A 14800-nucleotide genomic window follows, 5' to 3' on the forward strand; every position below is an offset into this window, starting at 1 on the left:
TTTCCGATCAGAATTGCTTCGTGTAAACAGTAGGCATAGTTTTATTCGACAGATTTCCTTACAATAGCATCAAGGGAAACTTTAACTGAAAATGAGTAAACAAACAAAGAAAAATGCAATTATGCGGCGATCAAGTCAACTTATGCAAATAGAGAAAGCTACTATTACTTGTTACCCTTAAAATAAACAACACTTTCAGAGCCGCAGACGAGAAAATTAAATAAAGTAATAGGCATGAAAATAATTATCTATTAATTAAGTCATAATCAACGCAACTATTTATGAGTGTAATTAACGTGAAGAAATAGCATAAGTATAATAAGATAAGTAAATATCGTGAAGAAATAACATAAATATAATAACGTAAATAAATATCGTAAAGAAATAACGTAAGTATAATAACGTGGTATATAAGTAGTATAAATATAATACGTATAATAATCTCGTGAATAATCTCGTGAAGAAAGTGAGGCTCAGGCAAGGATCTGTCACCTTATACAAACGCAATAGCGCGAGAGTCGAATGACGATTCTTGGTCACCTCCTAGTATATCTCACGTTCCTGTCGCAAAGAATCTCGCAATGGCAAGGGCAAAACCCTGAATATCATCCGCAGGATGATCTCGTAGCTGCCCTCGAATTTTAGTCACAAAGCACGTGGCAACGGCAAGGGTAAAACCCAGAATATCATCCGCAGGATGATTTTGTAGCTGCCCTTGAATTTCAGTCACAAAGCACGTGGCAACGGCAAGGGTAAAACCCAGAATATCATCCGCAGGATGATTTTGTAGCTGCCCTTAAATTTTGCAATGCACCTGGCAACGGCAAGGGTAAAACCCAGAATATCATCCGCAGGATGATTTTGTAGCTGCCCTTAAATTCGGTCACAAAGCACGTGGCAACGGCAAGGGTAAAACCCAGAATATCATCCACAGGATGATTTTGTAGCTGCCCTTAAATTTCGCAATGCACCTGGCAACGGCAAGGGTAAAACCCAGAATATCATCCGCAAGATGATATTGTAGCTGCCCTTAAATTCGTAGCTGCCCGTGAATTCGTGCACAACACTCGAGACAACGGAAAACCCGTCCGCCATTACGGCCGTAACGCACGTGCACGCTAGACAAAGCCAGCGTAACGAACATGCTCTCGGGCCCTTCCTATACTAGCGCCCCCGCAGCGCCAGCGCCTCCGCGGACCCCGCGCTGTCGATAATCTAGCCGCTCAATCCACTGTGATCGGCGTCGATAACATCGACCCTTTCCGGAACATTTCCGCCCGCCTTCGACAAGAGTGTTGTCGAATACGTCGGATCGAGATCCGTAGGTAAGACACATAGCTTGGCGATAGGTCGCTTGTAGGTGGACGTTGGAGTTCTCAGGGTGACGACTCTAGTCAATCCATCCGGTCCGGGGTGCAATTGTATAACCCTGGCAAGAGGCCACTTCCTCGGCGGATAACGCTCATCTGTAATCAAAACTAGTGTTCCCTCTTTAATCTCGTTAACAGGATGATGCCACTTGGATATGGCTTGATATCTTTGTAGACACTCCGAAGACCACCTCTTCCAGAAATGTTCTACGGCTTGGCGAAGTGGTTGCCAACGGGTGAGTCGCGAGAGGGGCTCAGTAGACAGGTTGGGTTCCGGTATAGCAATCGGTGCTTGTCCTATCAGAAAATGCCCAGGAGTTAAAACGGCGTAGTCGTTTGCATCGTCGGAGAGTGGAGTGAGCGGTCGAGAATTCAACACGGCCTCAATCTGCACAACGACAGTGGACATCTCCTCGTAGGTAACTGCGGTATCTCCCAGTACCCGTTTCAGATGAAATTTAACGGATTTCACCGCCGCTTCCCACTTTCCACCGAAGTGAGGAGCCGACGGAGGGTTAAACTTCCACTCGGTACCGTCGTTGGCCAGAAGAGAGGCGAGGCTACCAAGTTCTTGTGAGGATTGTTGAAATAGGCGTTTCAACTCTACGTCGGCTCCCACGAAGTTCGTGCCACAGTCACTCTGCAGGGTGGCGCATATGCCTCGTCTTCCGCTGAATCGTTTCTAGGCAGCAATAAATAAGGCAGTAATAAACGCATCAGTTGTATAATCCGTGACCACTTCGATGTGTACGGCTGATGTCGCGAGACAGACGAATATTGCCAGATAGCCCTTGTACGACCGTGCCGCCCGCCCTCTCCAAGTCTTCAACGTCACGGGACCGGCATAGTCGAGGCCCGAGTTGTAGAAAGGCCGCGCTGGGGTCACTCTAGCCGGTGGTAGTTGGCCCATCAGCTGTTTGGCTCGAATGCCGCGGTAGCGAGCACAACGCCCGCATCTCAATATATGGGATCGTATGGCGCCCTTCCGCCAATAATCCAGAAGGTCTCACGCAGAAGGCTTAGAGTGACTTGGGTGCCTCCGTGGAGCGATCTTCGGTGAGCATCTTCAATAACGAGCGTGGTCAGTGGTGACCTCCTAGGTAAGATAAGCTGGTGCTTGGCTTCTATACCAATCTGGGCATAATGAAGACGGCCACCTACTCGAAGCAAGCCGTCCCGGTCTATGAATGGAGTGAGTCGTACCAAGGAGTTGGACTTCGGCAACTGCTCTTCTCTCAATAGAAGTCGTATCTCCTCGTGGAACCATGCTCGTTGCACAATCCGCACCCATAAAGCACGGCTCTGCTGGATCTCTATCGGTGTCAACGGATAATTAGAAGGAGAAGATTGTGGCACCTTACGAACGCAGGATACGATTCGACGACACGTCGCAGTGTCACGCAGTAATCTCGTAAGAGAGGAATACTTGCGTAATAGCTCCCAGCATGGAGGTCGACTAGCGGCAGCAACCATGACATATCCAGGACGCTCTTCCAAATTTGCGTCTGGTGCCGGTCTATATCCCGTGGAAGGCCAGGAAGCTTGGGATTCGGATAGCCATTTCGGTCCCTTCCACCAAAGATCATGGTGAAGTAATTGATCCGGTCTTAGGCCTCGTGATGCAAGATCCGCGGGATTTTCCTTTCCCGGCACAAAACGCCACGACCTATTTGGCAGGATTTCTTGTATGGCGGACACGCGATTCCTAACAAAATCCTTCCAGCGTGATGGATGAGCTGTTATCCAAGTAAGCGTTACTGATGAGTCTGACCAACAAAATACTGGAGCCTCTGGCAGCTCAAGAGCTTTTGTCGTTCTTGCTATCAACTGCGCTAAGAGGAGAGCTGCAGTGAGCTCAAGTCGCGGAATGGTGAGCCGTTTTAGAGGCGCAACTCTTGTTTTTAAGCACACCAATTGCACTGAGAATGCGTTGTCGTTACTCGGAGCTTTTATGTACACCGCCGCCGCCATGGCTAATTGTGACGCATCCGAAAATCCATGTATTTCGATTCTCGAAGTGTCGGAACGGACAATGCTGAGCCATCTCGGTATAGAAAGGGGTTCGAGCTGTAGTAATTGTTGTCGAAATGCGGACCATCTCTCTTGTAACTCGGTAGGAAGAGGCTCATCCCATCCAGTCTTCAACAGCCATAGGTCCTGCAAGATGGTTTTAGCTCTTATCAGAATAGGGGAAATCAATCCTAAAGGATCGTACAGCTTCGCTATGTCCGAGGCAATCACTCTTTTAGTGAAGGTGACGGTGCCTGGAATTGTTGAGGAAAAATGTAGAGTATCAGAACAGGGTCGCCAAACGAGACCCAGGATCTTGCACAGAGTAGGCTCGATTTCTACGTCGGTAGGCCTTCCTTCATTTGATTTAGGCAGAAGTTCAGGACAGTTGCTACTCCATTTTTGCAGTGGAAATCCTCCCGCATCGCAAAGCCGAGTCAACTGTTGTATAATATCCCTTGCTTCGGATAGTGAGTCAGCTCCCCCGAAAATGTCGTCGACATATCTGCTCTTCGTCATAGGAATGACCGCTTTAGGATAACGGTAACCCTCCTCACTCACTAATTGCTGTAGAGTTCTCAACACCAAGAAGAGGTTTGTTCGTTTTCGCTGCACTAAAACTACACTAGAACTGAACTGTATTGAACTAAACTGAACTAGGGCAGGCAGTACAGTACTAGTTCACATCAGTGCAAAAGTGCAATCAAAGATAAAAAAACGCCAAATTTCGTCCGTACAAGTCAATAACATGGCGTATCACATTGACATGGCATTATTATTTGATTCTTCGTCAGATGAAGATGTCTTAATTAACATACCACCGGCGTTACCACCGATTCAACAGGAAGACGATGCTTGTAATATATTAAATAGTGAATTTATTACTATTAATTTATATTATATAAATCTTAGGAGAAAATATAACCTAATTCTGTATTGTTTATTTATAGATCAAAATGTGCTACCAATGTTAGATCCAGTTTTAGGAATAATGCAGAGAATAGAACATATTAAAGTTAACAATTATATAGAAAATATTGTAATCTATTATACTAATGTGGATTTTATAATGCATTTTCGATTATCAAGACAAGTAGCATATGGTCTGATAGATCAATTCAGGATGTCTTATATATATACTTCCATGGAAAGTATGTAGCGTAACAAAAATTAATATTATTTTTAATTTTTATTTGTATAAAGATGTACAGATTGCTATTTCATTGTATATTATATTTTAGATCTAACAGGGCGTTCGAAAATAACAGCTGAAAAACATTTATTATGTTTCCTGTGGTTTGTAGGCCATCAAACTGCATCATATAGAGATGTAGCTGACAGATTTGAGATAACAATTAGCACTTTATATCATGTTATTAGTCGGGTTACAGAGTTTCTTATTTCTATTGCACCTAATATTATCAAATATCCCACTGCAAATGAAAAAAGAGAAACAAGTACTTTTTATGAAGAAAGAAAGGGATTTCCTCCTGGTATAATTGGTAATACATTTATAGTTATAGATGAAAAACATTTTTTTATTACATGACTTGTGTAACTTATATGTGACATTCTGTTATCTGCAGGTGCTATTGATGGCTCCCATGTCAGGATTGATAAGCCATTAGAAGATCCTGATTCATATATAAACAGAGAACAATATTTTTCATTGCACATACAAGGAACAGTGGATCAAAATATGAAATTTATAGATGTTTTTGTGGGATATCCTGGTTCCGTGCATGACGCAAGAGTGTTTAAAAATTTACCATTATATGATCATTTACATGAACTTTGTGAAGGTAAGTAATATGTATAGAAAAAAATGTAATATGATAAATATAATTAAAACTCCTGGATATTTACCACAGCAGCTTTTCAGATCATAAATGAAGACACAGGTCACGATAAATACCTGGGAGTCTTAATAATAATAATCCATATTTTATTTAAAAAAATATTTTTTCAGATAATTATTTCTTATTGGGCGATAGTGCATATCCTTGTCTAAAGAACCTAATAGTACCGTACAGAGACAATGGGCACTTGACACATGCCCAAAGAAGTTTTAATCGTCAATTAAGTTCTTGTCGAGTAATTATTGAAAACGCTTTTGGATGCCTAAAGCAACGATTTCGGCAGTTGTATCACTGTAAATTAAGGGACATTGTAAGAATGGTACAAGTGATATATGCCTGCTGTGTGCTGCACAATCTGGCAAATAACCGAGAGTTAGAATATTTTGAAGTCAATGAACCAATGAATGATGAATATCCCGATATTGAAGCACAAAATTTTTGTGTTGAAATAGATAATGCACCTAGAGAATTAGAAAACGGTATACATATACGTGACGAATTATGTCGATTAATTTCTGGATGATATGAAATATAAAATAAACAATTTTACTAAATAAAATTTATTTTATTTTGCCTACAAATTTATTTTCTTATACTTTATTATTAAACGTAATTAACATTTTTATTTTTATTTTATTTAATATTAGTTTCATATATATCAATTTCTCTTTAAATAATAAAGCGCAAGAAACTTATTACAGCATCAATAAAAAATAATATCACAGGATATAATAAAAATGTATGAAAAAATTAACATTGCATAAAATATTACATAGAACTATAATTAATATCACAAATATTACAAAATAAAATATGACAAATATTATATAAAACTATAAAAATCACATAACATATTATATAAAATTACTACAATAACTAATACTAATATTTAATAATAATATTTAATAACTCTAACGTTAATAAAAAAAATAAAAGAAAATAAATATTTTAATTCCTTAATAGCCAATTTTTATCTTTAAATAATTAACTTATATTAATTTCATTTTGTAAAGATTTCCTTCAGCAATTGATTTTTTTCTTCCTTCAAATTATTTGCTCTTTTTAATTCTTTTACAAATTCTTCTTGTGTTAATCGAATCTTTTTATATTCCTCCAACATCTCTTTCTGCATGCTATATTTATTATTATTGCCATCTTTGATATTAGTTGCAAATTCTTTAATTGTTTCTTGCCAACTTTCCAACATTCGAGCAGTAGCACCTAAATGTTTTCTTTCATTTTTCTGTAATGTTTGTGTAACATGTATAATTTTGACTATACAAATCAACATCTTACGTTATAACTAAGTATACCTTCAACACTTATATTTTAACTTAATTATATATTCACAATAAGATATTCACAATAATTTACAATAAGAAATTCCTTTATATTTACTTTTTTTGATTGACTCGTTGTTGCTCTGTTTAGATTATTTTCCTTTGAAGATGTACTTGGTACTGGGCTATCTGTATTACTATCTGTGCTTGGTATCTCTGCACTATTTATATTACCATTATTGGTATTAAATATCTCAAAATCATCAAAATTATCTCTGTTTGCTATTGAATTGTCTATATTGCTATTTCTGTTAGCATTATTTATATCCATAAGTCTGCAAGAAATATTTAATAAATAAACGAAACAATCTAATTATATTAATATAAGAAATAATGCTTATTTTATTATTATAACTAATTGAAGATATTATTTACTATATATTATTGATAAAAACTATTAATTTATATTTATATTAACATCATAAAATTAATATTTACATTAATAATAAAAAAAATTAATATTTATGTACTTACAGAGATATATTTTTCCTTTGGTTTTCTCTTATAATTAACCCTTCACTACCACACACAGCCAATGGCTCTATATTATGTTTCGATCCTAGCAATTCAGTCAATTCTCTATAATAATGATATACAATTTTATTATGCATATTACCTTTGTACATTTTATACTTTTCAGAATCAATTTATATATATATTTATGTAAATACTTACGTTTCAAAGGTACATGACATACGACCTCTCCTTGTTTTTTTATTATTTAATTTCATATTTTTATATGATCGTTCAAGTGATTTGTATTTACTTTCTACTTGTAATGAGGTTGTTTTATAACCGTTTTTTTGCATTTCTAATGCTATTTTGTTCCACATCATCTTTTTCGTTTTAATTTTTCTACTTTGTAACAATTCGTTGCAATCTTTGTATAAACTAAGAAATAATTTCGTGCTCGAGTCACTCCAAGCAAATGAATCTTGTTCATGTGTAGCTTCGTTTTCTTTATTTAATATTGTATTATTATGCAACGATATAAAAATAGTTTTGTCATCTACACATAATTTTAAATTTTCGCAATTAAAATCTATTTCATCATAGTTGAATTCATATTCTACGCCACCTGTAAATATATTATATATTTCAATTTTTTTTTTGTTGTTTAAACATTTCTTAATTTTTAAATGAATTTTTTATACCTTCAGTAACACATGTAACAGTTCCATTGTTGTTAATGATGATGTTGCCATCCGAATCTTTTTTTAAAAACGCAAATTCCATATTTTCTTTTATAATAATTATTACCTTGAATAATTATGACTTTTTTCTAAACTTTTGATGGCGTATTTTTAGTTATGTTTACAAATCACTCTGCACTGAACTGACGGCACTACCTCACGACTCAGTGCAGGCAGTACAATGAACTGTTGCACTACACGCTATTACACTTCGAAAACGAACAGCATATCTGATGTCATTTCCAGAAAATCGAACGCTTCGGTGTACACTCTTTGCACTAGTGTACACTAGTTCAGAAAGTTCTTCGAAAACGAACAAACCTAAGGGCGCACAATTTAGTCCGTAAGTCACTGTTGTAAGGCGGTAGGCGAGAAGCTGATTGTCCCGTCCGTACCACAAAATTCTCTGCAAGTCCCAGTCGTCCGGGTGCACCGCGATCTGACGGAACATTTTAACAATGTCCGCAGAGAAGAGAACTTTATGGGTGCGTGTCCAAAGCAGAATGTCACACATGTCGGTTTGAAGCTTTGCACCAGCGTGGAGAATATCATTAAGCGAAAGGCCGTTGCTAGTGCGGCTGGATGCGTTAAAACCATCCTGAGTTTGGTGGTGCGATTATTCTCCCGAAATACACCATGATGTGGGAGATAATGTGCAAAAGGAGTCTGGTCGGATGAGGCGTCAACTTCTGTCATGTGACCCATCTCCAGATACTCCTCTAGGAAGTCCACGTAAAGTTGCTGGAATGTGCTCTTGTTGGAGAATCGTTGGAACAGTGTCTTAAGACAACCGAGAACCTTTGATTTAGATTCTCCCAAAGCCGTCGGATTGGATTTTAGAGGTAGGCGAACCACGTATCTGCCCGTGGCATCCCGGGAGCAAGTTGATGAAAAGTGTCGTTCGCACTCCTCTTCCTCTTCGGTCAACCCTGCTTTGTTGGAATCAGGGAGTTCCTCCTGTGTCCAGAATCTTGCAATGAGGTTTTGTAAGTCGAGATCCGGCGAACAATGATGCGCGCGCGCGGAAACAGCTGTATCTGCTGCTGAAATAGGGCCACAGAGGACCCATCCGAAGATGGTTTGCTGCGCTGTAGGCGAGGATGAATCCCCTGGTATCAAGCCTAGTCGAATCACGGCATGATAATTGTCTGAGCCTATGATGACTTGTATTGGTCCAGAGACGGAATAATCCGGATCGGCGAGCTGGAGTCCTGAAATATGAGACCAAGAGGACTAACGCTGAACGATGGTAACCTCGCCGTAAGGCGTGGCAATACGAAGGCTCGGATTTGACAATAGGACGTTGAATCCTGAATGGATTGCAGCTGTATGGAGACGCTTCCTTTAGTACGGCCGGAATACGTGCCACCAATTCCGAGAAGCGGAATAGAGGCTGCGCTACGGGTGAGCTGGGCTCGTTGCACTAGATCCTCCGTGATGAAAGATAACTCTGATCCCTGGTCGATCAATAGACGCAATGGATGGAGTTCCCCATTGCCTTTCCTCAGCAAGGCTCTACTCGTCGCGAGCAACGTGAGCTCTCCCGTACGATTTGCCTGCCCGGATTGATGCGCACATGTTCCCAATCGTCAGTTTACCGGTGCTGGTGGATCTGACTTCTCCTCAGATCGATTTGCGATTTTCTTAGCCGGCGTACCAGTAGAAAGTGTTGCTGAAGATTCACCGTAGCTCTCATGAATGGACGTGTGATGCTTCTTCCCGCATTTCAGGCATCGTTTCACAGAGGTGCACTTCTTAGCGGAGTGAGGAGCGAGACAATTAAAGCATCTTCTATGTTTGATGACAATGTCTTTCCGTTGATTAGCCGGTTTTGACTGATAGCGTTCACATCTTGCTAGTTGATGCGACGATTCGCACAGAGGGCATGTCGGAAGGTTTGGATTTGACGCAGACGCTGCGGCGTGCGCCGCGACCTTCGTACGATGTTTTCCAGAAGAGGCAGCGGTAGGCGTTCCCGTGATTATACCGAGACTCTCCATAGCTCGTGTCCGTCCAATGAGAAATTCTTCAAATTGGGTGAAGGTTGGATAATTAGTGGATGACCCGAGCTTAACCTCCCACGCCTCTCGAGATTCAGAGTCTAGCAACTTCACAATGTGGTGAAGTAATAATGGATCCCAACTTTCTACCGCGCATCCCAGTGAGCGAAGGGCCGCTATCGCCTCGGAGATCGTGGTTAAAAGAGTTCGAAGACCTTGGGCACTCTTCGTCTTGAGTGGCTTCAGATTCGTTATCCTATCCAATTGGGCCGCGATTAGGAAACGCTTGTTCTCATATCGCGATACCAGCAAATTCCACGCAATTGAGAAGTTGTCGCCTAAGATAGACAGGTTGCTCACCAATCGTGCGGCTTCTCCAGTGACGCATGTCTTTAAGTAATGCATTCTCTCGACATTCGTCAAGGCCGGATTATCTCTGATTAACGAGGCAAACAGATCATAAAACGGTCTCCAGGATGGGTAATCTCCGGAGAAGTTCAGCAGTTTTATGCGTGACAAGGAACTGCGTGGCATTAGCGATGTAGATGCTTCTTGGTCAGAGCGCGTCGATCTGAAGTGGCGATCTGTTGTATCGAACTCTTCTAGTTGGGTGTGTAACGTGGCACGAGCATAAACATAGAAGGCTTGGCAGCGCTCGTATACGCGCTCCCTCATGTAAGGATTGTCGCTCAAGCTCTCGCTGACGGATAGACACAAGTTTTCATGCTCTTCTTGAAATTTATTCCAATTCTGTTCGAGCATGTCCAAGCGAGCATTGACCAGTTGTCGATTTGATCGGGCAGCGTTCACATCGTCTAAATTCGTCGCTTCCTGTATAAACGTAAATCGGCTCCGTTGCAGAGCGATCCGTGTGTCCAAATTTGCCATCTTGCAAGGTAGAATTCAGCGTGGAAATCAAATGTAGCTCTGACGCGGATCTCCGGCTCGAAGGACCATAAAATGTACGGTTGTTACCGCGCTATGTATCTGGTTCCGCGTCGGCTTACCTTTGGGAAAATTACCTGAAAGAACTGGTTATAGATACCTGAAAGAAACGGTTAGAAACGAAGGAAATCAAATACTAGACTATTTCCGATCAGAATTGCTTCGTGTAAACAGTAGGCATAGTTTTATTCGACAGATTTCCTTACAATAGCATCAAGGGAAACTTTAACTGAAAATGAGTAAACAAACAAAGAAAAATGCAATTATGCGGCGATCAAGTCAACTTATGCAAATAGAGAAAGCTACTATTACTTGTTACCCTTAAAATAAACAACACTTTCAGAGCCGCAGACGAGAAAATTAAATAAAGTAATAGGCATGAAAATAATTATCTATTAATTAAGCCATAATCAACGCAACTATTTATGAGTGTAATTAACGTGAAGAAATAGCATAAGTATAATAAGATAAGTAAATATCGTGAAGAAATAACATAAATATAATAACGTAAATAAATATCGTAAAGAAATAACGTAAGTATAATAACGTGGTATATAAATAGTATAAATATAATACGTATAATAATCTCGTGAATAATCTCGTGAAGAAAGTGAGGCTCAGGCAAGGATCTGTCACCTTATACAAACGCAATAGCGCGAGAGTCGAATGACGACTCTTGGTCACCTCCTAGTATATCTCACGTTCCTGTCGCAAAGAATCTCGCAATGGCAAGGGCAAAACCCTGAATATCATCCGCAGGATGATCTCGTAGCTGCCCTCGAATTTTAGTCACAAAACACGTGGCAACGGCAAGGGTAAAACCCAGAATATCATCCGCAGGATGATTTTGTAGCTGCCCTTGAATTTCAGTCACAAAGCACGTGGCAACGGCAAGGGTAAAACCCAGAATATCATCCGCAGGATGATTTTGTAGCTGCCCTTAAATTTTGCAATGCACCTGGCAACGGCAAGGGTAAAACCCAGAATATTATCCACAGGATGATTTTGTAGCTGCCCTTAAATTTCGCAATGCACCTGGCAACGGCAAGGGTAAAACCCAGAATATCATCCGCAAGATGATATTGTAGCTGCCCTTAAATTCGTAGCTGCCCGTGAATTCGTGCACAACACTCGAGACAACGGAAAACCCGTCCGCCATTACGGCCGTAACGCACGTGCACGCTAGACAAAGCCAGCGTAACGAACATGCTCTCGGGCCCTTCCTATACTAGCGCCCCCGCAGCGCCAGCGCCTTCGCGGACCCCGCGCTGTCAATAATCTAGCCGCTCAATCCACTGTGATCGGCGTCGATAACACCCTTTCCGGAACAGCTACACAGATCGATAAATCCTTTTCCACAATTAAAGTACTAAGAATAACGAAGTGCGGACCCTATAACTTCATGTAAAAAACCAAGAAAAGTTACTTATAATTGTGTTAATTACAGTCGTGTTACCGACTTCTTGCATCACGTCGTAACAATATTGCTTTAATATATAAGTTTTGCAGTTTGTCTGTGTAAAAGACACAGCGCTCTCACTTGGGATAACATGAAAGAATAATACAGAAGTAAAAGAAATGATCTTAGAAGCTTGTATAAAAAGATTAATGATCGAACTGTTTAGTGTACGTGCGTACGTGTGCAGAATCGATGTCAAAAGAGTAAAACAGAGCAAAATTGACGGATAGTATGATAGATGGAACTGCAATCTATTATCGACAAGGACAGACAAAATATCGTATTGTCTCTTTCCCTCTTTCATGCGTGTGACAATAATTTATATATACGCATTATTATTATTACATTCCCTCTCATATTTTTTCTTTCGTTTTCTCGATCATATGCTCATTCTGTCTCTTTCTAATTTCTCGCTCATTACATATCGCCTAGCTTCATGCTTCACACATACACGGTTACACATGTTGCGTTTCTCTCTCTCTCTCTCGCTCTCTCTGTCTCTGTTTATTTGCTTGGTATTATATTCTTAACGAAGTATTAAAGCTTCGTTTACGTTTCGTTGTTTCAATTTACGCCTCCTAGAAGCTTCGTTTACACTTCTGTTACTCTTTCCTTACATTCGACTTACGCTCCGATAATTATTTTCGCCAGGGGAAATATCTAATATAATTTTTAAAGAACGTAAATGAAATGTCATCAAACTTATTGGCGAATACGAATGAAATGTTTATACTCTACTATATTTATACTGTACCATTAATATTGCACTTTACATTTTAAAGAGGTAATAAATTATTATTTTCGTTTATTCGCCAGACATTTATTTGTCCGACTAATAAAAATCAATTTAATATCTGAAGCTCCTACATCGAGATCAGAAATTAAATTGAAGTATATCTTTAATCTTATTTGTTACTCTTTGTAAACTCTTTATATAATTCTCATAACTAAACTTAAATACGAGAAAGATAGCGCGCGTAGCAGTAAACGAACGAACTAACAGATCCTTGCGTGCTCCCGCGAAACTTTGACGTCCTTAAAAATATTTCTTTAAATTGTTAAAGTGTATGGAAAGTATTTCATACATGTTTTGTGCAGTGTTTAAGCGTTGAAGAAATGTGGATGAAGAGTTTCTAAGGCAATCAATCATTGAAGTGTATAGGAAGCGTATTGGAGTGCTTCGTTCACATTTTATGGAGCGTTTAGGAAGTGTAAATGAAGAGTTTCTAAATGTCAATCATTGAAGTGTGTGGGAAGCGTATCGGAGTGCTTCGTATACACTTTATGGAGCGTTCGAGAAATATGCACGAAGATTTAAAATCGCGAAGAGTTAATGGGAAGTCAATGAAGCTTCTAAGAAGCGTTTATTCTGTTCGTTTACGCTTCTTTGACACTTCGAGAAGCGTTTAATTTTCACCAGGGTAAATAGAGATTTATATTTCATTTATATTAATAAATAATAAAAAATTATTCTGTAATATATTCTAAGTAGCAAATTTTAACGTTAATGTAATATAAATATTTATTTAACGTTTATTAAATATTTAATATTTCATTAATAAAATATTAATTAAATATTAATCAAATAAATATTTAATAAGCATTAAATAAATATTCATATTACAGTAACATTAAAATAAACGTTCTTTTAATGAATAAAAAGGTATATTATCCAATTATTTTACCATTTTAAAAATATCTTTGAAAATAAGTTTGAAACATTTTTTTATACATTTGTTTGCTACTTGGAATTATTTATATTATGTTTTTAATTTATATTATTGTAATTTATTTGTATCTATTTGTAATTTATGTTATATTTATTATTTGTAATTATTTAGCTTTATTTACAAAAATTATAAACTTTTTAACACAAATAAACATTTATATGTTAATGTTATGTTAAATATTTAATGAAAATAAACACATAACATTATGTAAAAACATATCATACATGTAACAAATAAATTAAAAAAAAAATAAACTAGATGTTAAACATTTTAAAAACAAACATTTTAAAAATAAGCACATCATATAATGTGTATAACACCATGCATGTAACATAAATGAGCAATGGGCTGCTTTCACGATAAAATCAAATTGAGCTTTCACGATAAAATCAAATTGACCAAATAAAAATAAATGATTCATGCGTATGATTAATCAAATCTGAAATCAAATCTGATTTCATTATGTATTCATTAATTATCTTTCCAAACTATTTTTATATATAAGTTTAAAAGTTTTACATTAAGGTTAGTTATATCTCAGTTTTAAGTTTATAAATTTACAATAAAAGAATACGTTTTATTAGTAAATATCACTTAATAATCGTTATATGAAATGAAATAGATATAAAAATTAATTCTTTGTTATATGTGAATTATTTTTAATACATACCTATACATTATTTACCGTGACATGTCTCGAATAGCTTTCTTCTTTTCTATCTCTTTCTCACTCACTGCTTTCCTATAATGGCGCGACCAATCAGAAATCATCACGCGGTGTCCTAACTCTTAGGGCGTGTTCCAAAATTCACTGCCAGCGCTGAAAATCTATAGTTCACGTTACGTATATTATATATTTTCAGCGCTGGCAGTGAATTTTGGAACATAGGCTTA

General features: G+C 38.2%; 4 protein-coding genes across 4 annotated transcripts; all 4 read right to left on the minus strand.

Moving 5' to 3' along the window:
* On the minus strand, positions 1 to 2318 carry LOC145963795 (uncharacterized). The gene is made up of 2 exons (XM_083086027.1): positions 493 to 2318; positions 1 to 85 (listed from the first exon to the last, which is right to left on the minus strand). The coding sequence occupies exon 1, from the start codon at positions 1777 to 1779 to the stop codon at positions 1216 to 1218; it is 564 nt and encodes a 187-aa protein (XP_082942153.1). The 5' UTR covers positions 1780 to 2318; the 3' UTR covers positions 1 to 85; positions 493 to 1215.
* Positions 2319 to 2327: 9 nt separating this feature from the next.
* LOC145963979 (uncharacterized) lies at positions 2328 to 3899 on the minus strand. The gene has a single exon (XM_083086338.1). The coding sequence runs from the start codon at positions 3897 to 3899 to the stop codon at positions 2328 to 2330; it is 1572 nt and encodes a 523-aa protein (XP_082942464.1).
* Positions 3900 to 5885: 1986 nt separating this feature from the next.
* Positions 5886 to 7872, minus strand: LOC145963793 (uncharacterized). Its single transcript, XM_083086026.1, has 5 exons — positions 7734 to 7872; positions 7255 to 7657; positions 7054 to 7158; positions 6638 to 6854; positions 5886 to 6482 (listed from the first exon to the last, which is right to left on the minus strand). Exons 1-5 carry the CDS (start codon positions 7813 to 7815, stop codon positions 6240 to 6242), a joined length of 1050 nt encoding a protein of 349 aa, XP_082942152.1. The 5' UTR covers positions 7816 to 7872; the 3' UTR covers positions 5886 to 6239.
* A 1489-nt stretch (positions 7873 to 9361) lies between these two features.
* LOC145963792 (uncharacterized) lies at positions 9362 to 12342 on the minus strand. Its single transcript, XM_083086025.1, has one exon. It carries the CDS (start codon positions 10658 to 10660, stop codon positions 9362 to 9364), a length of 1299 nt encoding a protein of 432 aa, XP_082942151.1. The 5' UTR covers positions 10661 to 12342.
* Between the last annotated feature and the right edge of the window lie 2458 nt (positions 12343 to 14800).

This window comes from Camponotus vicinus, unplaced genomic scaffold (genome assembly GCF_025532165.1).
Source record: "Camponotus vicinus isolate PSW18456_S1 unplaced genomic scaffold, iyCamVici1.0 SCAF_13, whole genome shotgun sequence".
Classification (NCBI taxonomy): Eukaryota; Metazoa; Arthropoda; class Insecta; order Hymenoptera; family Formicidae; genus Camponotus; species Camponotus vicinus.